The sequence below is a fragment of the Canis lupus genome, chromosome 18 (assembly GCF_003254725.2).
Source record: "Canis lupus dingo isolate Sandy chromosome 18, ASM325472v2, whole genome shotgun sequence".
NCBI lineage: Eukaryota > Metazoa > Chordata > Mammalia > Carnivora > Canidae > Canis > Canis lupus.
In genome coordinates, this window is record NC_064260.1 from 36,678,937 (window position 1) to 36,706,219 (window position 27,283).

The window sequence follows — 27,283 nt, forward strand, 5'->3', positions numbered from 1 at the left end:
CCCCTGTCTACAGATCCAGGATCCTGGCCCTTCTCACAGGCACCATGCGATTCCTCACTCATCACCCGCCACACTGCTTCTCTTTTTCCTCTGATATCCTTGTATTTCTTTCCTCCACCAGGAAGTCTTCACCCAACCTCAGAGGAGAAAAAGTCTCCTTACTGTATGTTTTGTTTTTGTTTTTTTCTTTGTTGTTTTTTTGTGGGTTTTGTGTGTGTGTGCACCAGGTTCCTCTTCTTTTCATAGATATAATTTGTATTTATCTGAATGATTGTCTAACAACAGACTGCTGAAGCCCAGGAGATTATGTGGAGGAAAACTCTGCTTTTTGCATCTTTAGACCATTAGTATGGTACAAGTCTTATTCTGCCTAGAGCGAAGATTTAAAAATATTTGTTGAATAATCAAACCATTACATTAATAATACAGAGAGAGATGGGTTTTAGATTCTGCTTGTCTCTCAAACTCAGTTTTTTAAAAAATGTATTCATTTATTTTTACTAAAAAAAGAAAATTACATTATGTATTGCTTACTCAAAATACTGATATATCTTACATTAGCTTGTCAGATTGAATTATTAAAATTGAAAACGCTCATATACATTTGGTTTAATCAGGTTATTATGGGTTTTCCACATGCCCATCTTTTGAAAGAGATTACTTTGGCTTTTACTTCAATGAGAATGCTCTTCCACAATGACAAGTCTGTCCCAAGTACCACTAAATTCTACCCTTTTTCCAGAATTGGGCTCATGAAATGAGAAAAAACTTGGCAAATATTAATTGATAACAGAAATCATGCAAGCCTGTGAAGATGGAAAACCCCCTAACACATGCTCAGTATCTCGTCAGATTTTTTAAATTAAATTTTAAAATTATTATTGCATAAATGATACTTGTCTGATCTGTTGCTACGTGCTACACATTGGCTAGTAAGTATGGTAAAAATTAGCAGTTTGGGAAAATTTTAAGATTTCCACTTCTTCCATGTTTATTATTTAAGTTGCTGTCAGAGCTTAGCCTCTCTAAGATAATGCTTAAAAATTTATTTTATGAGGCTAAATTTCCTCAGTTCTAGTCTCCTGTATCTTTCTCAGTCACAAACATTCTTAATGGTTCACAAAAAGGAAATTTTAAAAACAAAGGACAAAACACATTATATATTTATTTTGAGAACTTCCAAAAGGATCTATCAAAAAATCAACTTAATCACATAATTTACTTTTGAGACCATATCTCAAAAGAAAAAAAATTCACATTATTTACATTATCTCTGTAAATTTTAAGATACAAATTTTACTTGGGGATTTTTTAAAATTTGCATCTTACTGTGTTTTTAAAAAGGCTGTCATTAAACAGAAGTGATACATGACAGTCTTCAAGAAAACCAATTTCTGAAACAGTCTTATGTATTACTTCATGTTTCTAAAGACATTACTAGCAACCCCTTCGAATGTACTGTTTGAACTTCATGAGAAGTTTTTAGCTTTTATCCTCTGTCACTGGTCTCGTGACATCACTTCCGTTCCTGGATATCTGGTGTGGATTTTCTTTCATCGTGTAGTTGTCTCCTTCACTCATGCCTTCTCTTACTCACTTTCTCATTTATTGACCCAAACAGCCGTTTTACAAATATTTCTGAGTTTCTGCTAAGTACACAGCACGTAAGAACAAAGGACACAAAGGAATAAAGGGCATAGTTCTTAAACTTGAGGAGTTTCTAGCAAAAACATTTGAAACAAGTCAAAAAGTGTAAAAACTGTAAGGATTAAGAATAAAATAAGGATGTTCTTTGGCTCATATTTTTTGAATTGTACCATAATTGTAGTTCTATTAGCAGGCTCTGATTTCTGATAACCTATAATCTTAACCTTTGCTGGAAAATGATAAAAATGCAGAAAATTCAAAGAAAAAAAGAAGCAAAATAGTTCCTAGAGTTAGATTGATGTATATAATTTCCATAAAATTATTCAATGAAATGCAGTAGTTTCGATACATTTTTTTTTTCTGAAGAAGAACCACAGGGTTGAACCAGGTTTCAAGTTATACACGTGTCCCTGAAATATTGGAAAAATCCGTCCTCATTGGAAGAATGAGAGCTAATGCCAAATAAAGTATTAAGCTTTCAAGGGAAGTAGCATCCACTTTCCAAGCTTCCATGTAAAGTTCTCCCACGCTCTGCTCTCTCATTTTCTTCCCTAAATGCATTCTGAAAAGATATTTTACAAGATATTGCAGCAGGCTATCAGGAAGCTTATTTGCCAGTTCCTTCGATGAAATCACTGGAGAAAGGGTCCAAATTTACATTCCATTAAAAGGAAAAATTTGTAATATTTGCATAAAGGCAATCATAAACTTGGCATTTTATTTTTATCCTTCTTTTGTTTTCCATTATAAACAATAAAAATTGAATTTAACAATGACAAAAAAAATGAAGCTTATAGGCTCACTTACGTTTAAAAAAAAAAAAAGTCCCAGCCTATGGCATTTCTAATTTGTTAGAATGAAGCTCGATGTTTCAAAGCTGATGTCAGGGGACAGACACGGTTCACATCCAATCATTTTAAAAGAAGTTTTTAGTGTAGGTAGTTATATTGTTGGAGTATTCTGATTTAACAAAACACTCTATGTTCAAATCCATGTCATGAGAATTATTCGAAAAGTGAGTCCCTTTTGTTCCTGACTTATTATTTAAATTTACTTCTATTTCTCTGGCTTTTTTATTTTGGTAACCTAATAGAAATAAAAATTTATAGCCCTAATACAGCTTGGTCACTATTTCTCCCAATGGATAATTGAGCCTCAGGGACACACTTTTTCTGACATTAAAAGTTACAATTTCAAGCAGCTTTTTTACCTCAATTTTTTCCCACTCAGTAAAATGATATACAAATTTTCACCAACTTTGTAAAGGATCATGCGCTTGTTTTGTATAGCATTAAATATCCTGTAAAATCTGCCACTAAGTAGGACACATTATTATTTATCATCTGTGTGCACATATATAGATTCAGGTTCATTTACAAATTTGTCTGTTTTGATTGACAACAAGTTGTTTAAAAAAAGAACTAGAAGAAGAAGAAAACAAACCCACAGAAATTATTTGGCTTGTGCTGATTTTTTTTTCTTTTGACTGATTAAATCGGCCCAAATCAGTCAAAAAATGCAAACCATTTAGACAAGAGGAGTGCAATGCTAACTCACAGAAGAAGGGAAACCAAATCAAGCATTTCTTCAACATGATTCTAGTCAGTGTTTGCTGCTAGGCTGCAAAACAAAAACAAAATTTAAAGGTGCTCCCCTGCCCATCTTTGCCATCTTTAATGTCAATGCCACTTGCTGTGATTTGTGCTGGGCAAGGAGAATCACTATCCCCTTGATCTCAGAACATTTGACAAGTACTGACACTCTGGGCATACTGTACAACAAAATAAATTTATTAGCAACACCATCTCTCCCTTTATTTCAGCTCAGGCATAAGAGATAGGTTACTTAAAATTCAAGTGCCAGGAAAACCCATTGTAAAAGGGAAATATTTTCAAGCGAATTCCGTTTGATCTTTTTTTATAGGGGCTCCTACCAGCCTCTCTCCCTTCCTCCCCAGACCCTGGAAACCAATTAGTCTCAGCACAGAGGCCACAGACCAGGTTGAAATGGCTCCTTTTTATTTTTAGGGGATATAATTTCAGCCAGGATGTCTAGTCAGTTGTCAAATAGTATACTTAGCACACTTCTCTCTCACACACACATCCAGTGGATTTCCCTTTGGAGAACGCCTAGATCTTTGAGTCTGACTCCTGGAAAGGAATTAGATCTGGTTGCAGTCCAAATCCTTCAGCTCTGACAATGGCATAACATCACAGGGCCACCTCATCTTTTACAGAGAGCCCCGCCAACCAAGTTTTCTAAAAGCATTCTCTTCCTTGTCTTCTGCCTTCTAGCATTTCAGCAGCTTTTCCTTTCCTTGTGTTGTTTGCATACAATTCTGAAAGTCCTCCCCCCCCCCCCCATTATCCAAAGTAGCAGAAAACAGAGGGCCAACTTTGATTTTTAAAATGGTTTTGAAGTGCCTATTTGGGGGTGGTGGTGGTGGTAGTGGTAGTGGTAGTGGTGGTGGAGGAGGACTCTGTGCTCCCAAGACAAAAATGGAAACGGTTAAGAAGAGTCTTTTGCCTCTCCTCACTTCCCTATTCCGAACCTGCCTTAATTCGTGGAGGTGAAAAAAATTATCAGCTGGGTTGGCCTTTTCTTTCTCTGGAACAACATTGCAGAGAGAAAGGTGTGTGTGTGTGTGTGTGTGTGTGTGTGTGTGTGTGTGTCCTTGTATCTGGCGAGTTGAAAGGCTTGAGGAAAGAGAGCACAGCTCTCCCCCCCCAGGAAAGCCTAAGCTCAGCAGATGGGAGGGGACCCAGGGTCGCCTTCCCGGGTCTGAGCCCAGTGCCCGGGCCGCTCCCCTTGCCCCCGCGGCGAGCTCGGCGCCCTGGAGCTGGGCCAGGACTCCAGACAGCGCCAGGCAGGTCGGTGGATGGGGGGGCCTGGGTGTGCTCTTTGCAGAAGACGCCCATTTGGAGGGAAAACTCCCTTTATTTTTTTTTCTGGGGCTCCGTAGCCGCCCCCCTGCCCAGTGCCCTATCATTTTTACGCCGACCACAGTCCTGGTGATGAACTTGCGGCTCAGCTTCCTGCTGCCTGCTTGACCCGAGAGCACCAGCAGGCTGCCGGCCTCGCCCTCCGCTCCCTCCTCCTCCTGCAACCCCGGGGCCTCGGGGCGCCGGTGGGGGTTCGAGCGGGCCCGGGCTGCAGGAGGGGCGCGCGGGGGCGCGGGGTCCCGCCGGGGAGCGCGCACGGAGCGGCGCCTCTGCCGCCCTGCTTCCTGGAGCTGTGCTCCTTTGACCCCAGTGGCAGTCCCTGTCACTGCACCGCTCGCGCTCCCTCCGGCTCGCCGCGCCCTCGCTCCCTCTCCTCGCCCCCTCGCTCGCTCTCTCCCCGGATCCCGGCTGCTCGGGTCCTTTCTCCCCCCCACCCCCGCCCCCGCCCCCGCCTCCCTCCCGGGCCGCGCCCCCCCCCCCTCCGCCCCAGCCCGCGGCGGGACCTCCGGGGTCGAAGGTTCTGGCCCGCCCGCGCCCCTCGCCGCCCCCGCGCGCCCCCGCGCGCCCCCCGCCCGCCTCCCGCCGGCTCGGGCCGCTCCGCGATGGATCGGCTGCTCGCTGGGCGCTGAAGGCATCCCCGGGACCCGGAGCGCAGCCGGGGAAAGGTAATCCGCCCCGGGAAGGGAGGCGGAGGGCGGGGGAGGGGGAGGAGGCGGCCGGGCGCCCGGTGCCGCGCGCGAGAGGAAGGGAGGAAAAAAAAAAAAAATGCACACACAAAGCGGAGCCCGGGTGAGAGGTGCCTTGTCAGAGGCGCGTGCGGGGGGCTCGGCGGCTGCGGACCGCGCTGCCCCGGTGCTCCTGACGTTCGCACGAGCCGGCGCTTCCCGGGCGATCGGGAACCCGAGGAGGGCGTATTTTCTACCCCAGAGCGAAAGCAAATTCTTTTTCGGGAGCTGTCTGCCTCCCACTGCCCATCTCGATCCTCTGCTCCCCTCCCCTCCCCCCCACCCCGGCGCCCCAGCCCCCAGCCCCCGACCTCTCGGGGTCCCCACCTCCAGCGCCCTTCTCCGCCGGATTTCTTAGGAGGGGTGAAGGGGGGGGATGTCCGCGAGGGGCATCTGCGAAAGCCAGGCGGCGGGGATGGGGGTGGGGACCAGGGCTAGGCGAGCTGTTTACTAGAAAGTCCCGGGGTTCTGTGTTCGAACCGCCCCGGCCTAGGCCCGGGTGCATTGTGTTGGCCCGAGCCCCGGGCGCCCGCGGCGGCCCGAGCGGCGAGCGGCGAGCGGCGGCCGGGAAGGCGCCGCGCAGCTTTGTGCAGGGGCTGCGCTCCGCCGCCGCCCCCGGGGCCGCCCGCGCGCGCGCCGCTCCCGCGCGGGGCTTTTTCCCACCCTGTCCCCGCGCCCCCAGCCCCGCTGTCCCCTGCCGCCTCGCGTCTCCGCGATCGCAGCCGGCCGAGCCAGCCGGCGACCCGGGCGGGGGCCCCGGTGGGGGAACGAGCGAGGAGGGGAGGGGAGGAAAAAAAAAAAAAAAAAAAAAAAGAAAGAAAAAAGAAAAAGAAAAAAAAAAGTAACCGTTGCCGCCCGATTTCTTCTCCAGAGAGGCAGGAGTTTTCTTGGCTATTTACAGGGAACAGGGTTATCTTTGTAAAGCCTTTGCGTTCCGGGGCTTTGCGGCCTAGGAGACGAAGGGGGCATTTTTCTGGAGATCCGGGAGGGACTTAGAATCCACCAAGAAGAAATTTAAGGATGTCCTCCCGGTGGGGTCGGCCGAGAGGACGTTTACCACCTCCCGCTCCCGCCCCCCCCCCCCCGCGCGCCCCCCAGCCTGCCCCCAAATGAAGCGCAGATGCGGGTCATGCAAAACGTGTAATTGATTTCGAGGCTGCAAACAAACACACGCAGGTCGGGGTGGGGGTGTAGGTGGGGGGGGGGGACCCAACAAAACTTTAAGGGAAAGGAAAGAGGTCTAAAGAAGGGGAGACTTCCGTGGCCTCCACACCCCCTTTCCGACGCTCGCTGGCTCGCTCCCTTCCTTTCTCCGCCGCTGCAGGGGAACAGCCCGGCAGCCCCGGGGCAGGGAGCAGGGAGCAGGGAGCAGGGAGCAGGGAGCAGGGAGGCGGCCGCGGCGGCTGCGGGCGCGGGCTCCGCTCCGAGGGCTCGGGGATGCCGGTGCGCCCGCGGGGCTGACGTCGGGGGCGTGGGGCTGTGATGCTCGAGCGAGGATGGCGCGGTGTCAGAGCCATTGGCCGCCGGTGGTCATCAATCAATCCGGGGCTGGGGGAGAGAGAGAGGGAGAGAGAGAGAGAGGGAGAGAGGCGCCCAGCGGAGCCCGGGCCGCGAGCGCAGCTCCAGCAGTGCCAGCAGCGGCGGCGGCAGCGGAGGCGACGCGGTGGTGGCAACGGGGGACCGAGCGAGTAAGGCGAGCTGGTGCTCCAGGAAGGAAGGGGGAGCTGTAGCCCGGACGAGCCTGCCGCGAGCCGGGAGGGCAGGGCGAGTGTGTGCGCGTGTGTGCGCGCGTGTGTGTGTGTGTGTAGTTGCTAAAGGACACCCCCCCCCCCTCCGCAACTGCCCACCCTAGATTTAAAACAAACAAACCAATCCAAAGTAGAGAATTCCGCGCCCCCCGCCCCACCGTATATAGGCTCTACGCGTTGCCAGAGGCGCAGGAGCAAAGTCCTGCCCTTTCTCTCCGAGAGAATGTGCCAGGCGGGTGTCCGCAGTGCTGGAGACAAGTTCAGGTGTAAGTGCGGCGGGAGGGAGGGCGCTCTGCGGACCGAGGCACGTGGGACTTCGTGCATCCCTCCCAGAACCCTGGCGGAGGAGCCTCTGCCAAGGCTTGCAGGCATCGCTCGGGGTCACCGCGGTGCATAACCCGGGGTGGGCGTTAAAGAGTGGGGGCGTGAGTTGAGAAAGCCCTCGCTCCGGGCGGCAGAGGGAGGAAGGACAGAGCGAAATTTGGTGGAGCTGGAGCAGGCGAGTTCCAAAGTGCGGCCAGGCGGTCGGGCGATCTCCCGAAGGGCCGGTGAATGAGTAAAATGAGCATCCTTGTTGGAACGAGGAAATCACGGGCTCCTCTCTCATAGGCTGTGCCGAGCGAGCTCGGGTAGAGAGGTCAGGAGTTGCTGCTTTGAAACTTTTGGTAAATTGGGCTTCTGGTGTCTAGGAGGTGGAGACAGTTATTTAATTCCTCAGCTTTTTAATCCTTTCATTGCCAGCAGACTTTTAAAGGTTTTCCAGGCAGATTCCTGAAAAAAAGAAAAAAAAAAAAAAGAACATTGCAAGTTGCACAGCTTAAGGGACAGGAGACGGGATTGCTGTCTAGGAAATGCAAAATGAGCCCACATGCTTTTTTTTTTGTTTGTTTCTTCTTTATTTAAAGAGAAAATCAAAGTAGCACCAGCGTGAACGTTTGGCAGTGTCAGTCCCTTTTAGATTTTTCCTTTAGGATTCCTGGCATTTAGTGCCAGGTTCCTTTGTTTTGTGGAGCAAGTGTGCTGAAAGATAAAGTGAAAATTAAAAGAAAGAATACTGGTCTCTTTAAATATTACATCTAAAGAAGTGATGTAAGTGTCATGAGGATGAGATGCTCCAAAATCTGAACATTTGGAAGATTTTACTTCCTAAGGATGTGAAGCAAGGTGAATCAGCTTCTGGGTAGTTTTAGGCAGTGTATCATGCTGTCTTGTTTCAAGCTTTTTCCAGATCTCTCAGGTCAGAGGAGGGGCGGTTGTCCCCTCTCTCTGAGAGTTTGCTAGGAAAAAAAGAAAAGCCTTTTCCATGTGTTGGTGTTTAATATCTTAGGATATGTTCATTTTGTGATGTGAGTGGGGCTGAACATAGTATGTTAAAAAATAAGCCTTTTCTTGACTTGTCTGTAAAGGTTCCTGTGAAAGTTTTGAAGCTCTCTGCCTCCGTCCGACAGTTTCTTCAAAGGACTCCAGATTAAAGAAGGTAGACACTGCAGGTGCACTCTTTCGATAAAACATTTGAAAGAGAACATGGGTAAAGATGAATTCAAATGAGGTGCCAGCCACCCATTTAGCCCTTCAGAGTTACAGGGGCCTGTGCTTGCTGATGAAAAGATGTTCTATTTGTCTTGCCGGGGCAAAGGCGCCAAGAGGCACAGATGTTCACCTGGTAGAAAAGGCCATCCTACTTGGACTTTAGGTTAGAGTGGACCATTCAGGAGTGTGAACTGATCACGTCCTAAGTTCTCTTCTCTGCTTCAAATGGGAGGGTCTACTGCTAACTCCTTTAAGCCGTCGCATAGATGTTTTACATAAGAGGTGTGGAAATTTTATTTCTAGGCTGTTTTCTAGTTTAATTGGTGAATTTACTCCAGAAACATTTAAACCCCTTCTGGCGCAGAGTGCAGACGTGGCTATTGAGAGGTCACAGTGGTGGAGACGTGAATTTTGTTTCCTTTGCTTCTTAATGCTCTGTATCTCACACAATAGACATTGATGGCAGGAACATAAGAATTGCCATGTAATTTTTACACCACTCTTTAATTTATGCAAACACTAAGTTCTCGCCGTCTGAAAATGTGTATTTTTTTTCCCTCTGTGCTTTGATGGCTAACATTCTTTTTAATGACAGTCATTTCTATAACAGGAAGATGTTTTCATTTGTATTTACTTTTCAGCGTGGCGCAATTATGCAGTTTTGCGCTCCAATAGTGTCTCGGTACTTTGTGTCTCAAAAGAGAATTACAGTACTTAGAACAGGACTGCAATTTGAAGCAGGTGTTGTGTTTTACTGTTATGCAAAATAACAGTAAAATATAATTGGGGGGAAATTAAGGAAACAGCTGCAAACTTGGTATGAAAACTGCTACATTATGATTTGTAAGCAGTTCTTATAGATATCTTCCATCAAAGGAGCAGGGAAAGATTTTAATTTAGTTAATCCTCCTGGCCTGGTTGTCTATCAACTAGTGCTTAAAGGACTCATACCTCCCATGAAGTCAGGAAGAAGAAAGAGAACCCAAAGTGACACTTTGTTTAAAATGCCAGAACACCAGGGATTCATCTCTTGGCAGTGGCGTTGTGCATTAGGAACGAAGGCAAGGTGGGTGTCATTTAGCTTGCTTTGCTAATATGAAGAAGGCAATGATTTGAGTAGAACACTGTGGAATTTCTTAGCCCAGCTAGCATATGGAGGACTACACAACCCCCGGGGTTGTAAAATAATAAAATAAATGGCCTATGGCAGGCCATCTGCCTTTTGCTTGATATCTAAGGTGTTTCATGCCAAATCTAAATCTAATCTTATTATTCTAAATATTTTTATTTGAGATAGCAGCTAAGATTCCTGGAGCTTAATAGCGCACATGGCAAACATTTTCTGATGTGGAGCGCCTAAAGTAAGAGCGTGGGTTACCCAAGGGTTACTCAGGGAGGGTGCTCCCCATTTCTTTTCTGTTGCACTAACCCGTTCCAACAGACTCAGTGCAGGGATGTGCTCTCTCAGTCTTTGCATACCTATCACGAAAATAAACATCCTCATTTCTCAACCCAGCACAGCAAATAATACATGGACATTTATCAAAATAATCAAAACTAATGGAAGTTTTGAAAGAATGAAACCCACTACTGAGAATTATACAGCAGCAAGCAAGAATGAGGTGGAGGATATAATGGCTACTCCCTTTCAGTGCTCTCTTTGGGCTCTGAGAGGGGCCGTAATGAATGCATCCAAGTAGTGGCCCAAGCCTGGATGTGTTTGACTTTCCCCCAGCGTGACTGGAGTGTTTAAAGAAATTATATTACATTTAGCAAGAGGGATTTGCCTTACCATAAGATTCTTGGCCAGAGTGGAATACATATGTATACCAGGCGTTGAGTACCTGTGTATTTGGAGAACTGCTTGTGAAAGAAAAAAGTGCATGGAACGGGTGCATATATTATGTGTGTGTTACAGATATACACAGGTATCTATTATAAGTGCAGCATTTTAAATTTACATTTGTCATTGTGTTATATGGCTGTGTTAAGCATTGAGATTTCACATTATTCTATGACATCAACTTTGTACAGACCAAACATTCCAATTAGCAGGGAAGGTTTGGAAGATTCTCCACTTCGAGCACAAACCATTTATAGTTAGACACCATGGCAACTGTGGATATGCCCCTTCCGTAATTCATGTTAAGTGCCATAATTATAATTAAAGAGGAAATCTTAGTTTGAACGCCATTGAAGTGATTTGCTAGCAGCCAGCAGTGTCATATGGAGTGCAGTGTCCACTCGGAAGTGCATGCAGGGTAGAGTGTTGGGAATGGTGGTACCCACGAGGCGTGGGTATATTAAGATTTTTTCCTGAGCCAATTTCATGTCCAGCTGTCATATTTGGTGTTTCTTAGAACACCTTCTTTTTCTTTGTTCTCATTTTATAATTTATTTATTTTTTTTCAGAAACACACGGTGGTATTGATGAGTAGATCCTTGGGTTCAGAGGTTGGCTGAAACACACCATGCCTGCTTCCATCCTTTGCTCCGGAAAGTTGTGAATTGCTCATGCCTATAGGGAGGAAGGATGGCTCATGGGATTCCTTCTCAAGGCAAAGTTACCATAACGGTGGATGAGTACAGCTCAAACCCCACCCAAGCATTCACGCACTACAACATCAACCAGAGCAGATTCCAGCCGCCACATGTACATATGTAAGTATCACTCATGAATTAAAAAAAAAAAAAATTAGCAATCAAGAAAATAGAAGTAAAATAAGAAAGTCACTAATGATTTCTGCCAATGACAATAAAAGGTATATGATTTGTAAAACAGATGGGTATCCGTGGTTCCAAATATAGCTCAGAGGAATACCTTAGATGTGTGTAGCTTTTTCAGATTTTCAGAGTACTTTCAACCGCATTTTGATGTTAGATCACGAGATCTAAGGGGTGGTCATCAGTTGCCCACATTTTGTGGATAACAACAGACAGGTTAAGGTATTTGCCTGATGTCACACAGTGACTTTTGGCAGAGTCTCCTGACCCCTGGTTCAGTTTGCTTTACGTTGTGCTGTTTGCCTCCATGATGAAATATTTCTTTAAAATTTCTGTATTTTTTTTTTATTTCCACCACACCTCACCCCACTACCCCTTTACATTCAGCTGGGAAATAGGCCTAATTGGGACTAATTGTCCAGCCACTGCTAAATCCATTGTCTTGCCTGTTGCTAGTGGAACGTGTGCTGCATGCTGCAGGACTCAAACAATATGGGGAACAAAGGATTAAGGGACAGTGGAACAGTTGGTTCCAGGAATTGTACTTTTCTCTCACTCCCTAATGCTATTTAAGTCATGTTGCAGTTTTAAACTGTTTAAGGAATAGAGTGTGGGAGAAATCCAGAGGCAAGGATTTTGCGGCACCTGGATGCACAGCAGCTTTATTCTGTTCCCCTGCCACAGGATGTGCTGGGCTTTCAGCAGAAGGGGCAAAAGGTCACCATCTCCCTAGTTTATTCAATGCCTAGTGCTCATTCTCTATTAGACCCTTCCAATGTCTAACATGAGTCTTTCATAGTAGGACTAAACCTCTTTGAACACTATTGTGTAGTCAAGAGAGAAAGGAGGTTAGGGCTCTGTTGACTGTTTTTTCCATTCCTGGCAAAACTGAACTCGGGGCATGTGTAAGTCACAAGTTCTTTTTCTGGTATTTGTTTTATTTGAGCTTTTGAAAAAAATAGTAGTCCCCCTCAGACACACACATACCTCTCCCCCAAATTTAGAAACACTAATCAAACAAAAAAGATCTCTCTTGACTGCCTGGCTATTGGTGTAAATACTAGGATGTTGCTTTGCAGGTAGATTCTATTAGAGCCACTCAATTACCTATGATGAGATTTCTGGGGGGAAAAAAAGGAAAGGAAAAAGGGAAAGAAATCCTTGTGAATGGTTAGTGCTAAACTGTTTTGAAGAATTTTTTTATACTTTCTCTAAATCAGAATTTAGTCATGATTATGAAAGATTGTTAACATGATTTTAAGGAAAAGTTTTTAAGGTGAATGAGATTTTCCTTTGTTAAAATGGCTTTTCTGAACGATACGTCTGTGTTCATTTCAAAATTTCCTTTTATTCTTCTGCTTCTAATGATTTCTTTTTCTTCAAATATGTTATAGAATTTGTGCGAGCTGGACTTGGGATACCTTTAGCTCTGTTCTGCCAGTGTGACGTTTGGTATTAAAGAATCACAAAGAACTTTGTGAATTCTGTTTCCTTTCAGGCAAAAGAGAGTATGTTTTGCCTCAGATTCCTCGGAAGATGACTGATAGGGAACGTCACCTTAAGTCCTCCCTTGTTCATGGCCCTAAGGTTCTATTAGTTCACTGGGAATGAACAGATATTTTTAAAAAACCACGTAACCTTAGAACTAATCTGCTTAGATCTAGCCATGAAAAAAAATCTAAGGATCAAATTACATACATCTTAAAAAAAAAAAAAGGCTTGCAAAAATGGGGTTTCCAGTGGTGTAGCCTAGACAGCATTGTAGCCCTTCACTAGACTTTCCACCTTTGGAGTAGAGCACTCTTGCACGATCTGGGTCCAGGAGACCTTTTCACCTTCATCACTTACCCAGGGCTTTCTGCCCGAACCCTTTGCTCCAGCCACCATGCAGGTTGGCTCCCTGTCGCCTGAGCACACCTCTATCTTGGTGCCATTGATTTCAGTGCTTCTCACGGCTGCAGCACTCACACTGATGCTCAGCTCATCAAATGCCTCAGGTCCCTGCAGGCCTCCTACATCCATAAAACCTCTCTGTCTCTCCCAATCCAAGCTGACCGTGCCCTGCTCCCCAACACAAGCCCCCGTACTTCAGCCCGTCCCACCTGCATTATTATCTCTTGGGCTTTCATTTGTTTCTTAAGAGTGGTGATTGAGCAGGTAACAGGTGTTCAGAAATACTGATTGATGGCTGGATTGATCCACTGATTTGACTGTGCATTGAGATGAGATATTATAATTGAGATTTGGAGATTTTCATTGGAATTTTGCTGTCCTATCTTAACATTTTGAGCGTTTGTATGAAGGTGTGTGTGTATTGTCAAGCAAGTTGGCTTACCTTTTCCTTGGCTTTATTTTTCCTTGTTTGGTGCCCTAGTGCAGTGACTGGCCCATACTCGGCATTCAGGTATCTTGGTTAAATGTGACCATGTTACACTTTCTTTAAAGTAAAAAAAAAAAAAAAAAAAAGAGCTTAGTCTAAATAGAAACTTAAGTTGGCTGGAAAATATCCATAAAATATTGAGTCTAAAATATCTTCGGTTTTTCTGAAATTCTCAACATGTCGTGGCAGAGGTTTGTTCCTCTCCCTAAAAATATTTTGAATTTTCCACTTGAATAGTTGCTCATTATTTTGCATGGGGCCCCTAAAATGCTTCCTTTCCTTTTTCACTTACAACTGAGGCCTATGAAGATCCATAATGGATCACCTGAATTGGAATTACAATCCTGGTCTCTTAAGCGATCCATTGTCTTCTCTCACACAACCTAGTGGGGTTTTCTTGCCTTAATTAAGGAAGAGTTCACTTCCTCTTTAGTTCAATTAGTCTCATATCAATTTTGTGACCCCCTTGGGCAATTTACTTCTCTACTCCATGCCTCAGTTTACTCGTTTGTACACATTTGCACCAAATGATAGTTATGGATCTTTTTAGCTCTGACCTACTGAGATCAAGATTGCGATTAAGATGACATTTATTTGCAGGGGGTTGCTATAGGGGGAATACAGATACATAAAACTTGGTCCCCATCTTCATCAAGCTCATCACTGATTTCTGAGCTATTGCTTCAGGTGGCTTTCGGAGATTTACTGTTTGGTCTTGGATTGGCTTCTCCTGTGAGTTCTCATGAGGCTGCCACCAAGCTTTCTAAGAACCACTGGCCTGCATCTCTGCCTGCGACATAAAGATTTTTCTTTAATTGAAGTATAGTTAACCCACAAAGTTACTTTAGTTTCAGGTGTACAGCAGAGTGATTCAACAACTCTATACCTTATGCTGTGTTCACAAGTGTAGCTGCCATCTGTCACCAGACAGCACTATTATAATACTATTGACTATATTCCCTGTGCTGTGCCTTTCATCCCATGACTTATTCATTCCAAAACTGGAAGCCTGGGCCTCCCCACCTCCCTTCACCCATTTTGCCTATCCCCTCACCTCCCTCCCCTCTGACAACCACCAGTTTATGCCTGTATTTGTGGATCTGTTTCTGCTTTTTTTTTATTTTTTTAGATTCCACATATATGTATACATGTGCGTGTATGTGTGTGTGTGCGTCAGATGTATGGTATTTGTCTATCTCTGTCTTACTTATTGCACTCAGCATAATATCCGCTAGGTCCATCTCTGTTGTTGCAAATGGCAAAATCTAAAGGAAGATTTTTGTTTTAAAGAAAGGAATCCTATATGACCTTGGGAAAGAAAATGAAAGCACAGCTGGAGTTGATAGGGCAGTATTTAGCCAAGAATTTGCGTGCCCCTCCAGCCCAGACTCTTGAACATAGTGATTGATGTGATGATTGAAAACCAACAATTAACAGCATTTTGTTTTTCTACAATGTCTTCACTTTTCCCAAGTGGAGTGTTGAGAATATTATTTAGTATTTAGTATTTTTAATGTTGGTGGGAGGAGATGCTGAAGGCGCCAACGTAGGTTTGAAAGCACCATAAAGATTTTGTATATTCTTAATGATGTGAGGCCTAATAAAATATTATAAAACCTCTTTTAGTAGGGTAGCCAGCCATCTCCGTTTTTACACTGAAAGGCCTGTGTTCTGGGAGACCCCTCAGTCCTATGCTAACCAGGATGGTTGATCACCTTACTGAGGTTCATTCCTCACCTCTTTTTTTTTTTTTTTTTTTAAGAATTGGTTGCTAGGAAGCTCATACCATATCTTATTTTCAGTTTTAGTCCCTTTTTGTCTTCAGTTGTCAGCACTCGTGGAGTATTACTGTGCTTTTGTTCATTTATACTTGTTTTGGGGAGGCAGCGTCACATAGTGCTTGACATCTCCAGTGGAGTAAGATTGTTAGACTTAAAACCTGGTTTGTGCCATTTACTAGCTGTGTAACCAACTGTGGAGAGATGTATTAAGTTCTCTGTGTTTTCTTTTTCCAAGTTGTAAAATGTGGACGATAAAAGTAGGGGCCTATCTCAAAAGGTTGCTGTGAATGTTAAAACAGTATTACTTGTAAAAATTCTTAGAGGAGTTCTTAGTATATGGTTTATACTCAATACATGTTAGGTGTTATTAATGATTGTTTTATTGAGTCTGCATTTTTTTATTCTAAACTGTCTTAATTAATTTGAAAATGAGTGGGGTAAAAATAAATGAATAAGAAAATTACTGGTAAGTCTTGTCCTGTCTTCCTCAAGGAACCATTCCCAGCAAACTTTTCTGGGTGGGATATTTGACTGTCAGGGTTGGCAGATGTTCTGACCTCTTGATGGCTGGCAAAGTCATAAAGGGCCTAGGATTATCTCATTAACTTCAGTTATTCCTTGGGAGTGACAGTTCCAAGGGCAGAAGGAATCCAGTGACCTGAGGGTTGCCTTGTTATTCTCTGTGAAATCACATTGGCCTTCTTCCTCATGGGCTATTCTCATATTCTTGTATTCCTATCAATGTCTTAGGCTCCCCACCTATGGCTGTGGTTAAAACAGAAGCATCAAGAATTAACTCTAATTAGCCAGGATTGAGTGCAGAGGACCACAGCTTTGGCTAGGCAATGAGGAGAGTGATAGCTGCAATTAGAGATCTATATACAATGTTGATACTACCAGTTAGTAGCTTGGCTGAGCATTGATGGACAAATTACTGAGTCTTCTCATCTGTAAAATGGGTTGATTGACCCTTTGAGATTAATTGAGATAAAGCATATATGACATATAGTGCCTGAAAGATAGCACTTGATACATAGATGCTGTGATAATACTTAAGCTCTTTCCATACGGCCTCATGTATGTACCCTGGTTACATCAGTGTTAACATCTTCCTTTCTGAACTTCTTGGTTGTATAAAACTTGACAAGTCCAACTCGTGTTTTTGTTACTTTTTATTGCATTATATAGTACCTGTCAGTATTTGGCCATTATGAATCAAAAGTGATCTGAAGCTTTTAGGGTATCTTGGTGATCATTCCATGCCAGATTCTTAAAGAATTTTGTTTGTGTGATCTGAAGTTTCGTTTTTCATGGTGGGAAGTAAATGTTTATGTCAGGTCTGTACTAGGCATCCTTAGGTGCAAAGACAAAGTTACAGAAGAGAGTTACAGAATGGTGCCTTTTGGTTAAAAGAAATATATAAAAGTGTGTAGAAAAATAAATACCGACGTTACTAGTGATTATTTAGGGAATGACTGGAGGAGGGAGTGGTGGATAAAGACCTTTCACTTTTTATTTTATGTATTTATGTATAATTTAAATTTTTTATAGCAACTATGTGATACTTTTATGATAAAAACATTTTTTTAAGAATGATAAAAATGTAATTTACCTATAAGTCCTTCTGCTTTGTCTGCAAGATTTACACTGAAGGCTCACACAAATGTAAATCTTCTACTTTCTTTGGGCCTACCTTCTTTGGATGGTGCTTTCTTCTATTTTACGTTATAATCGAAGAATAGACCAAAGGCTGTTTATTGGTTCAGTATAATTCCGCTTGCTCACCTGTGGGAAGGTGGGAGCAGTGACAAAGATGTTGCCTCCTTTTTCGTCCTGTACCTGAAGGGAAATTTGTTAAGAAGTATTTTTGGATTCAGTTTTGGAAGCCATCAGAGTACACAGTATCGGTACATAAATGGTTTGCTGTAGTAGACTTATTCGATAGCATTTCAGAGACCTGGATGCTAGTCTCGTCTTGGTCACTAATTAGGGCTGTGGTCATTAGTGCATTGGGCTTCTCCGAATTTCAGGTTCCTCACCAGGAACATGGTGCCCTTTAGCATCATTGTCTCCCACTCTGGCAGTTTTGGATTTCTCTTTCTTATCTTTAGGTCTGTTTGAAATTAAGAATATGAATCCCTCATCATTCGTGCTATTTGTAGGAAAAGAATATAATAGTAAGGCATCATGGGGATGTGGTGGAGAGGGAGAAGAGGAATGATCCCTTAACTCTTCGCCCACAGGAAGACTAATATCAATGAATGAATGAATGTCGGGGGCTCTGTAAAAAATAGCACTTTACTAACAAGGTAGAAATTAATCCTGTGTTCTGGAGCTGGGCTGCATTAGCTGTTTTAAAAAAATATATATTCTAAACATTTTTTCTCTTGGTAAGCCACTCATTCCCATGCTCATTCTCATTACAAATTTATCACTGGCCTACACATTAGCATGGCCATAATTTTTGTTAATGTTTTCAATCTGAAATTCATCGTGGAGATGCTGAATGGCTCTTTTCGTTTGCACTCATATGTAAACACAGAGTATTTTTCTTTTTCTCTCTCATTTCTTTTCTAAAATAAGTTCTTTTTCCTATATACTCCCTGAGGGTACTAGTCTTGTGGTCCGTGACAGTTTGACTTCATTTTAGAGCTGACTTTTTTCTTATTCTGTAGATTTCTTTGTTTGCATTCAAGCATTTAAAAAGCAACCTAAAATTAGATTTTTTTTTTGTCCATATGGATTTGTTCTTAGAATCCTGGTTGTATGTTGTATAACTGTGTAGTACTTTTTGCTTGTTTGTTTTTTGGTTGCTTGACTTTTGAGGAGGGTAAAGCATTTTGACAAGTAAAGTAGATCCCATCCACTGTGGTATGCCTGCATTTTAAATTCTGAAATACTTACCTACATTTATAGAGATAGAGGAAGATTCATAGGGAAACAGTGGTTATAGTCGGTGGATATACACATCCTGAAACTGGGACACCATCAGATCATCTCTCCTTATGAATTGAATCTATCTCCTGCTCTAAGTACAGTTTTTGTTATTTTTTTTTAAACTTCCTTTATGGAGGTGTTTTGAGAAAAACATACAAAATGGCTAACTGAGAAGTAATGCAATAGGGAGTCTGTATATGAGACATATTTAATTTAATTCTGAGATTTTAAAGCTTACGAAGGTGTAGATTTTAAGATATCAAAACAAAGCCAATGCCACTGAATCTACCACGGGTTGTACAGCAAGTTCTTGCTAGTTCTGAATTATTTCCAAAAAGGAAAAGAAGCTCGCTGAGTCTCAGAAGATCTGTCCCTCAGCTTGTTTTTCTTTCTTTTCAAGTTTTTCCTCAGCTCTGTCCTTCTATGTTTTTTTCCCCTTTTAGACTTCCACAGCATGCCGGAAACTAGATGTTTCATAGCCATCCTGGCATGATTGGGCTATTACTTCAATATCAGTATGGACAAAACTACCCTCCTTTTGCAGACCACCATGTTAGTCTTTTTTTTTTTTTTTTTTTTTTTAAATGTAGAAGTACACTTGGAGGCTTTGTCTATGTAAAAACACTAACTCTGCAAAGAGGAAACTCTGTTGGATTTATTGGCCCTTGCAGTATTTGGGTCTGCATATTTTTATTCTATTTTGTTTTGAAGGGTTTTTTCCCTCAATTTCTGTCCCCGTAGAAGGGTAAAATGTACATAAGAAAATGCGCTTTTGCAGGCTTTCCATATTTTCTTCTTTACCACAAATCAAGAATATAAGCCCCTCTAGTAGGTTTAAATTTTTGTGCGGTTTTATATTAAGTAGTAAAGCTCTCGACATCAGTTGAAAAAAAGAAAAGAAAAGCTAGTAACATTAATAAAGCAAACAGGTAAATGTTCAGTACTTGATATTATTGAGCTTTAAAATTCCAAGTGAGAATTAAATCGTTCTTGGTTCATCTGTTGGTAGTTGCTTCCTTGAAAGATTGCCGTAACACAGACCCTACTCAAGCCCATTTATTTCTTTGTGTAGAAAGCCTCTGAAACCTTCCAGCTCAAAGATTTGATAATTCTTGGATTGGAAAAATATCTTTTCCCATCTTGCGGTGGGCTATTTTGGCATTTATACTGATTGGCTAAGAAAAGTGGCTTACTTGTGGTATTTAGTTTTAGGTATTTGGGCCTCAGACCAAGTTTCAAACTGTTTACATATTGCACACTTAGTTTAAAATGTGTTTTGCACAAAGACTTAAAACCGAAATCAAGAAAAAAAACTTAAGTCTTCCACCAGCTAAGCAACTTAAGCATGTTTCCTTAATTTCCTGATTTAGCCTTTTGCTATGACATAGACAGTATACCAGCTCTATTTTAGTTCTGAGTTTTGGAAAATACTTCTCTTTTTGTTTCATTTTGCTTTGCCTTAAGACTTCAGAGATAACTACAGAAGCCTATCAGACTGTATTAGATACTTTTTTTAAGTCACAAATATCATACCCATTGCTCTTTGGTTTTACCTTGCCATTTAAAAAGATATTACCAACTTTTGCATACTGGTCCTGCTTGGGTGGGCAAGGAATATACAATGAGGAGATGTGTGTTTTCTGGAGAAGAGGAGAAATGGGAATATGTGTGAAGGGGACAAAGAAAGGGAGAGAGGAAAGAAGAGAGAGAGAAGCAGATATATGACTGTAATGCTAGGAGAGTGTCAGGATCCCTAAACATCAGTCAACAAGGAGATAAGACAAATTGCACCTTAGCTTTCTGGGTTATGCATGCCAACCCCACATACCAATGAATCCAGCCTTTGAAAGGATCAGAATAGCAATTTTTGATACATTGATCTGTTCTGATCCCTGAAAAGGAACAATTTGTTAGGCCCTTTGAGGTAATTCAGACTTTAGGTTGGTATTTCAATATATTAAAAAAAAAAAAAATCCATTTGACAAATAGCAAACTATGAACCGGCTTTGGAGAGATACAAGAATATCTGAAATCGCGATTTCCCAAGGTTGGCCATCTGTTCGTATCTGGGAGACTTACCATATGTTGTGCTCAAATTCCAACTTCTACAGGTTAACTTGTTTTCACTTTGTTCTTAACCCTCACATTTTGGGCACCACTGGGTAGCCCTGAAACCTATTGTGACCCAACAGACTTAGAGAAAAGAAGATGGGGAGTGCATATCTTTGGGAAGAAGAAACTAGGAAGGAGGTGTCAACTCCTGAAGGATATTAATTCCTCCTTCTTCCATAATGCAGTTCAAAGATGAATGTTTTCCCTGTGTGAGACATAAAGGCTTGGGTGTCTGTTCAGTACAGTGGAGTGAACCCCATCCTACCCCCGCACCCTCTGACACTCTTGAGGATTCAGAAGGGAAATCATAACCCCCCGGGGAGGTTGTTTGCTCCACATTGTGCTTCTCGGTGGTGGTGGTGGTGGTGGTGGTGGTGGTGGTGGTGGTGGTGGCAGCAGCAGTGGCAGCAGCGTGGCGGATGCCTGGTCTGCTTTGCATCTCTCCATCTCGACCCCTGGACGTTAATGGCAGTCGGCACGCTCCACTGTTTATCTTGGAATTTGATACCATCATCTTGGCAACCAAACTGGGACCTTTACTGCTCAGATTGTTTGTCATTTGTTGTTAATTATCTGTTGCCATAAATTCTGCACTTTGAGGAAAAAGGGAATGTTTTGAAATATTTCCTCCAACATGTAAGTGGAGCTTCATTTTCTGTGGACAAAGGGGGGGGGGGGGAATCAGCCCTTTTGGGAACTAGTTTCAGGGAAATCAAATGCCCTGGTTTTTCAGACAGGCTTGTAGATCTTACTAGGCCAGCCAGAATTTGCAATGAAAGAACCGTTGCAATTTAGCAATGTTCTGTGTTTGTGAGGGGTACCCCCGTTTCAAGGAAAAGAATAATTTAACTTTACATAAGGGGTTTTGCTTTTGTCACAGTCTCTTTGTGCCATAATTGTGTTCTGCGTGTGCGAGAGCCTGTTCCCTGCAGCCGGTTCCTTCCTTTCAGAGGTTATTAAGACAAAGCAGTCCAGAGTGAAAAGTAGCTTCTGCTTACCTGCCTTTATGAGGTGTTTATTTTGTTAAGTGTAGAATTAAAATGAGCTTTCTGGCCATTAGTTGGATTTTAGTCATGCCCCCACACTCTGCGGGGAAGATTGTGTCACCTTATAAACAAACAGTGCTGTTTTGCGAGGTGCTGTGCCACCGGCTGGAGGGGCTGCTGCTGGACTGAATGTCTTAATAAAGCTGTAAACAGAAGAACATGAGGGAGGGGAAGAATGAATGCATATATTTTGGAGAGGAGAACTCAAGAAGAGAGGGGTGCTTGCCCAGCAGAAATCTAGGCACATATTAAAAATATGAAAAAAAAAAAGAAATTTGAAAAGCTCCCCCCTTCCACTTCCCCAAATAGCATATCCTATTCCCGTCTGTCTCTCCACCCCCATGCCCCTTGCATGTGTTCGGGTATATTCTCTACTCCTCGAGCCTTAGCTTTACTGGGGGGATCATAATAACATATGCTTCACTAGGTAACAGCAAAGTTTCTAGTAGATGATGCTTAGTGCTTAGTAAAGCACGTGGCACAGCATCTCAGTGCTCAGTGCACGGTAGCTATCAGTATTAATATTATTATTCATTGGGGGCAACCCCTGTGGCCCAGTGGTTTAAGCACCTGCTTTGGGCTCAGGGTGTGATCCTGGAGTCCCGGGATCGAGTCCCATGTCCAGCTCCCTGCATGGAGCCTGCTTCTCCCTCTACTTGTGTCTGTCTGTCTGTCTCTGTCATAAATAAATAAATAAGATTTAAAAAATATGTATAATTATTCATTGGGATTGAGTCCCCAGTGGTAACCCTTGGGCTTCAGCAGGTCTTCATGGCAGCACATGAGCCTCACTACCAGAACCTCTTTTGATGCCATTCAACGTGGTGTGTCTGTGTTACTCTTGTTGAGAAGTTTTTTTGCTTTTGTTTTGTTTTTTCCTCCTGCTTTTAAAGTTTTTAGGACTGTGCTATCTCCCAGGGGACTCCCACACTGGGGAAGGAGGGATGGAGTCTGTGCGAACTTACTGATAGCCAGGGGCACAGACTTAATAAACTCTTATCTCCACTCCCGGCATGCCCCCTGCCTGAGCCAGGGTGACTCTAAGAGATGTGCCTTTCCTGGAGCTGTGGGATTTACCTGGGCCTGCCACCTTGGGCTTCCCCAGAACCAGAGAATGCCCTCCCCGGGCTTATGAGGAATGACGGCAATAGTGCTCTTTCTGAAATAAAGCACCATTTCTATGTGTTCCCCTTCCATTATCCTTTTATTTCCTCTGTGTCAGTGCTTTTTAAGGGGAATGCATTAGGTATGTGTGTACTTTCTTTTAGCACACAGATTACAATCAGACTCCAGGATTAAGAAATGTGTGTTAAATTAGTGTCTCAGACTTAGTAACGGTTTGAGTATGAAAAATAAGGGACTGGAGGGGAGGAGAATGGAGGTTAGGGGGAAAAAAACACCCTCAGACAGCTCTGGGGGAGGCTGGGAAAAGGATTTAACACTTTGGATTTTTTAGAAGCCATTAAAACTCTGATGGGATCAGATTACCTGACTGCACATCTGAAACATGAAACTCTTGCCCTAAACCGTGCAATTGAGTTAAGCTCAAAATTCAAGGCCTCCCCCTAAGACTGGCCTCTGGGTAAGCCTCATTGTGAATCACGAAATGATTTCCTTTGAGAGGAGCAAGGACTACAGTGAGGTTTTTATGGCCAATTTAGTCTGTACACTGGTGCCAGCCAGACATTTGGCAGCAGTTAGTGCCAACTTTGGTGATCTGTCCACCGATTTTTCCCAAGGTCTTGGATCCTGTCTGTTTTTGGTGCTGACATTGAAGGGAAGACACGTCGTAAATCCAACTTTCTAGGCACACCTCCTGAATTTTTTACTTTTAATTTTTTCCAAGTGAGTGGGTACTGAGAGGTGTGGGGAGAGCATTAGGCTGGTCCACTGCCCTAAAAGTTGAGGTTCGGAATGATGTCAACAGGCCTCCTCCCTAAATGCTGTTTCCTCCTTCCTCCTCTGTCACTTCTTTAGGGGATCCCCTACCCTCTCTCTGGATTATGTGAACCTTTGTGTGTGTACACAGTCCCTAGACTTATCCCGGGTCAAAGTGCGATTTTTCGACTTTACCACAGTGCAAAAGCAACATTCAATAGAAACTATTTGAATTTGGGTCTTTTCCTGGACTGGCAGTACATGATTCGGACCTCTTTGGTGATGCTGGGCAGTGGCAGCCTCAGCTCCTGTCAGTATGCAATCATGAAAGTCAACAACCAATACGCCCACAACCATTCTGTACCCATATGACCGTTCTGTTTTTCACTTCCAGAACAGTATTCAGTAAATTGCATGAGATAGTCAACACTTTTTTATAAGATGAGCCTTTACATTACAAGATTTTGTCCAACTGTAGGCTCATGTGTTGTGAGCATGGTTGAAGTGGGCCAGGTTAAGCTGTGATACTTCACAGGCTGGATGTATTGCATGCATTTTTGACTTAGAATATTTCCAACTTTTGGGTTTATTGGGAGGTAACCCCATTATTAGTTATTCAGAGTACCTACAAGTAGTGTTTTTCTTTGGCCCCACTTATCATAGATATATTTTTATTTATTTACTTTTGAAAGCTTTATTTTTTGGAGAGAGAGAGCAAGAGAGAGTTTGAGTGGAGGGAGGGGCAGAGGGAGAGGCAGACAAGCAGACTCCCTAACTGAGTGGGGAGCTGGCTGTGGGGCTCAACCCCAGGACTTTAAGATCATGACCTGAGCTGAAACCAAGACTCAGACGTTTAACTGACTGAGCCACCCAGGCACTCCCATAAATGTATTTTTTTTAATTTTATTTATTTATTCATGAGAGACACACGCAGAGAGAGAGGCAGAGGGAGAAGCAGGCTCCATGCAGGGAGCCTGATGTGGGATTCGATCCGGGGTCTCCAGGATCACACCCTGGGCTGAAGGCAGGCGCTAAACTGCTGAGCCACCAGAGCTGCCCCTCATAAATGTATTTTTAAGTTATTTGTGAAATGGCTGTCTTCCACCAGGCTATGAAAGCAGTTTTATTTTATTTTTGCCTACCTCTCTCCAGAGCACCTATCACAGTACTAGACACATTCTAGATACTCTCCAAATACCTGTTGAATGAATGAGTGGAAGTTGAGTTTGCAAGGATTCAGTGCACTCGTATAGGTGCTTCTCCAAGAAATTTGTGCTCCCTCGTCATCATCCATTCATTTTGAGAGTATGTATTTAGACTTGACCATATACTTGGCTTTAAAAAGGGTAACTTATATAAGTCTCCCGTGTTTTTTTCAGGATGGAGCTGGATGAAGCTCAGAGTGAGTATTTCTGATACTCCTACACTGATGCTATAATCTCTCCTGCCTTCAGTTGACATTCACATTGACAGTAGTAAATTCTCATTTCTAACATAGGAAAAACATCAGTTTCACTTCCAGCTTGACCCTAAAGATTTTGATTTCTTAAATTTTTCTTTAAAAACTATTTTCTTAGAAAATATATTGTTTCAAATCCTTTGTAAAATGCTTATTGACTGATCCTATTCTGGAGTCAACAATTGTTGGATAGAAGCGTGAAATTAATTAGGATATATTTCAGCCCAATTATCAGGAGTCTGACTGACAAAGCCCCTAATCTGTGCTGTTGACCTGAAACGAAGACCACGAAAACGGGTCATCTGTTATCATGGGAGTCAGGCATTTTGCATAAGACGAACCAGTTCTATTCTGTACTCGTATGTTTTGTAGCAACATTACTTTTTTGGAGATATTAACACTCTTATTATTAGTAAGCTCTTATAGAAAAACTACTTTGACAGAAATCTGTGATTTGGGGTAAGTTCAGCTAACACCATCCTAGCAACATTGGTGTCATGTAGCGATTGAAAGCCTTTGTAAAAATGTAATATAAGGGAAAACAGATGAAACTCAAAGTAAGTACGTAATGGAGCTCTGATTATGGGTTGACTAAACTATAAACTTCTTGAAATCCAAATGATTAAAGAAGCCCTGTCTAAAGCAGCAAGCTTAAGGAAAAATTTTATATGGAGCAGAACTTAAAAGAGGGGAGATAATAAGAAAAGAGGCTTGCATAGCAAGCACTTTGGGGCAGGAAGTTTTTAATTTAGGTGCCTGACTTCAGGTTTTTTCCCTGACTGTCCCCATGATTGTGTCTACTAAGGAAGGTGTCGTATAATTAGGCTTTCTGGAGATGCCCTTTGGCTGAAGACCTAATTGAATTTCTGGACTTGAGGGCTGGACTAGAATCGGGGAAGCTTTTTGCCCTGCAGGTAGAAGCCCTTTGATGGACCTACCTCTTTGATAAGTACCTGTAGTGACTGGCAGTGACATTGTTTAGGTAAAGTATGGTTTAGTAATTGAGGAGTCGGTGCTCCTTAGTATATGAAAATCTTTCTTTAAAATAGGGAAGACACCAAAATCCACATGTGCAATTTAAATGAGCTTGTATTCTGCATTATAAATATGCACCGGATGCCAAGTAGAAAACCGGAACACTCTCTCAGGATGCTGTTAGGGCCAAGCGGAATCTCATTAGGGACAGCTTCAAAGATCAGTTCCTCGTGTCCATAAAAACAAGTGTAAATTATCTGGTGCGCGCCTGCTGTTAGCAGTTGCGGTGTTGCATTATGCATGATCCAGACTGCACAGAGGAGACACAAGCTGCACGGAGTTCTGCAATAAATGTGGGGATTTCTCCACCCATATATACATGTGTGTGTGTGTGTGTGTATATATATATATATTTTTTTTTTTTTGATGCTGAGCCTACATTTTGGAAATTTATTGGTGTCTTTTAGTTAATGGAGGGTGCCATATATAACCTGCTCCTACATTTTTGATGAATTGGAGTCAGTTCAGAGAGGCATGATAAGGCTTTGAATTGTTTATATGAACAACCAATCTACCCAGATTTATGTATCTTGTTGGCTCACATATAGAGTCAGGTTAGGGAGCCATGAACGTGTTCGATATGCATAGAATCCGGTGCATTTGTTTTACCATTCTCTCCCTCTTTTTGGTCTCTTGGGGGTATTTTTAAAATAGTGTGACTACTCTGTAAATTGAGAAAATGTAGTCAAGTTTGACACACAGGACTTTAATAATTAGTTTGAGAATAAATGCCTGAGGGTCTGGAATATGTTCCTGAGCTTCACCATGTGAGGAGATAGAGAGGCAGTAGAGTGTGTGTTTAAGAGCGTGGACTCTAGAACCAGACTGCCAGAGTTTGAGTGTTGGTCTGCTTCTTTCTAGCTGTGTGACTTTCGAGAAGCTGTCTAACCTCTCTGTGTTCTCATCTGTAAATGAGGGAGAAAATTAGTATGTATCGTACAGAACTGTCATGGATGCTAAATCGGTTGATTTATGTATAGTACCTAGAACATTTCCTGGGATGCAGTTAAGTCCTGTCAACCTGTTTGCTCGTATTGGTATTATCAGTATTATCTTAGAACACCTTCCAGGGCCGCTGGGGATGATGAGTGTGCACACCCAGAGACTCAGTCCCTAAGCCTGTGTGTGCTTGAGTAGACATGTACACATGAGGCTGAGGGCAGGCAAAGTCAGAGAACTTGCAGTGAATTGGGAGAAGCCAATAAAACATATAAAATAGGATCCCTGGGTGGCACAGTGGTTTAGCGCTTGCCTTTGACCCAGGGCGCGATCCTGGGGACCCGGGATCGAATCCCACGTCGGGCTCCCGGTGCATGGAGCCTGCTTCTCCCTCTGCCTA

General features: G+C 43.0%; 2 protein-coding genes across 6 annotated transcripts in view; one reads left to right on the forward strand and one right to left on the reverse strand.

The window, feature by feature from the left end:
• Window positions 1–4,403: 4,403 nt before the first annotated feature.
• Window positions 4,404–27,283, forward strand: part of MPPED2 (metallophosphoesterase domain containing 2) — a 175,833-nt gene continuing 152,953 nt past the window's right edge. The window contains exons 1-2 of one of the 4 annotated variants that reach the window (XM_035701509.2): window positions 4,404–4,517; window positions 11,005–11,253. In XM_035701509.2, the coding sequence (XP_035557402.1) occupies window positions 11,126–11,253 (128 nt within the window). In that variant the 5' untranslated portion in view covers window positions 4,404–4,517; window positions 11,005–11,125. Of the gene's footprint in view, window positions 4,518–5,095; window positions 5,255–6,845; window positions 7,003–7,189; window positions 7,329–11,004; window positions 11,254–27,283 lie in introns of those variants that run through there. The other 3 variants (XM_035701506.2, XM_035701507.2, XM_035701508.2) reach the window with 3 other exon arrangements.
• LOC125752901 (translation initiation factor IF-2-like) lies at window positions 6,440–8,082 on the reverse strand. 2 transcript variants are annotated; one of them, XM_049096355.1, is made up of 2 exons: window positions 7,184–8,082; window positions 6,440–6,862 (listed from the first exon to the last, which is right to left on the reverse strand). In XM_049096355.1, the coding sequence occupies exons 1-2, from the start codon at window positions 7,432–7,434 to the stop codon at window positions 6,535–6,537; spliced, it is 579 nt and encodes a 192-aa protein (XP_048952312.1). In that variant the 5' UTR covers window positions 7,435–8,082; the 3' UTR covers window positions 6,440–6,534. The 2 variants fall into 2 exon arrangements, with proteins under 2 accessions (XP_048952312.1, XP_048952311.1); XM_049096354.1 differs by having other exon boundaries at window positions 7,221–8,075.

Bases quoted from the DNA above. Each gene is read 5' to 3' on its own strand.
- LOC125752901 (XM_049096354.1), bottom strand. From the start codon at position 7,669: ATGAGAGAGGAGCCCGTGATTTCCTCGTTCCAACAAGGATGCTCATTT. The intron at 6,863-7,220 runs GTGGGGCGGGGG...TCTCTCCCCCAG, and splicing joins ACGCGTAGAGCCTATATACG to CCCCGGATTGATTGATGACC.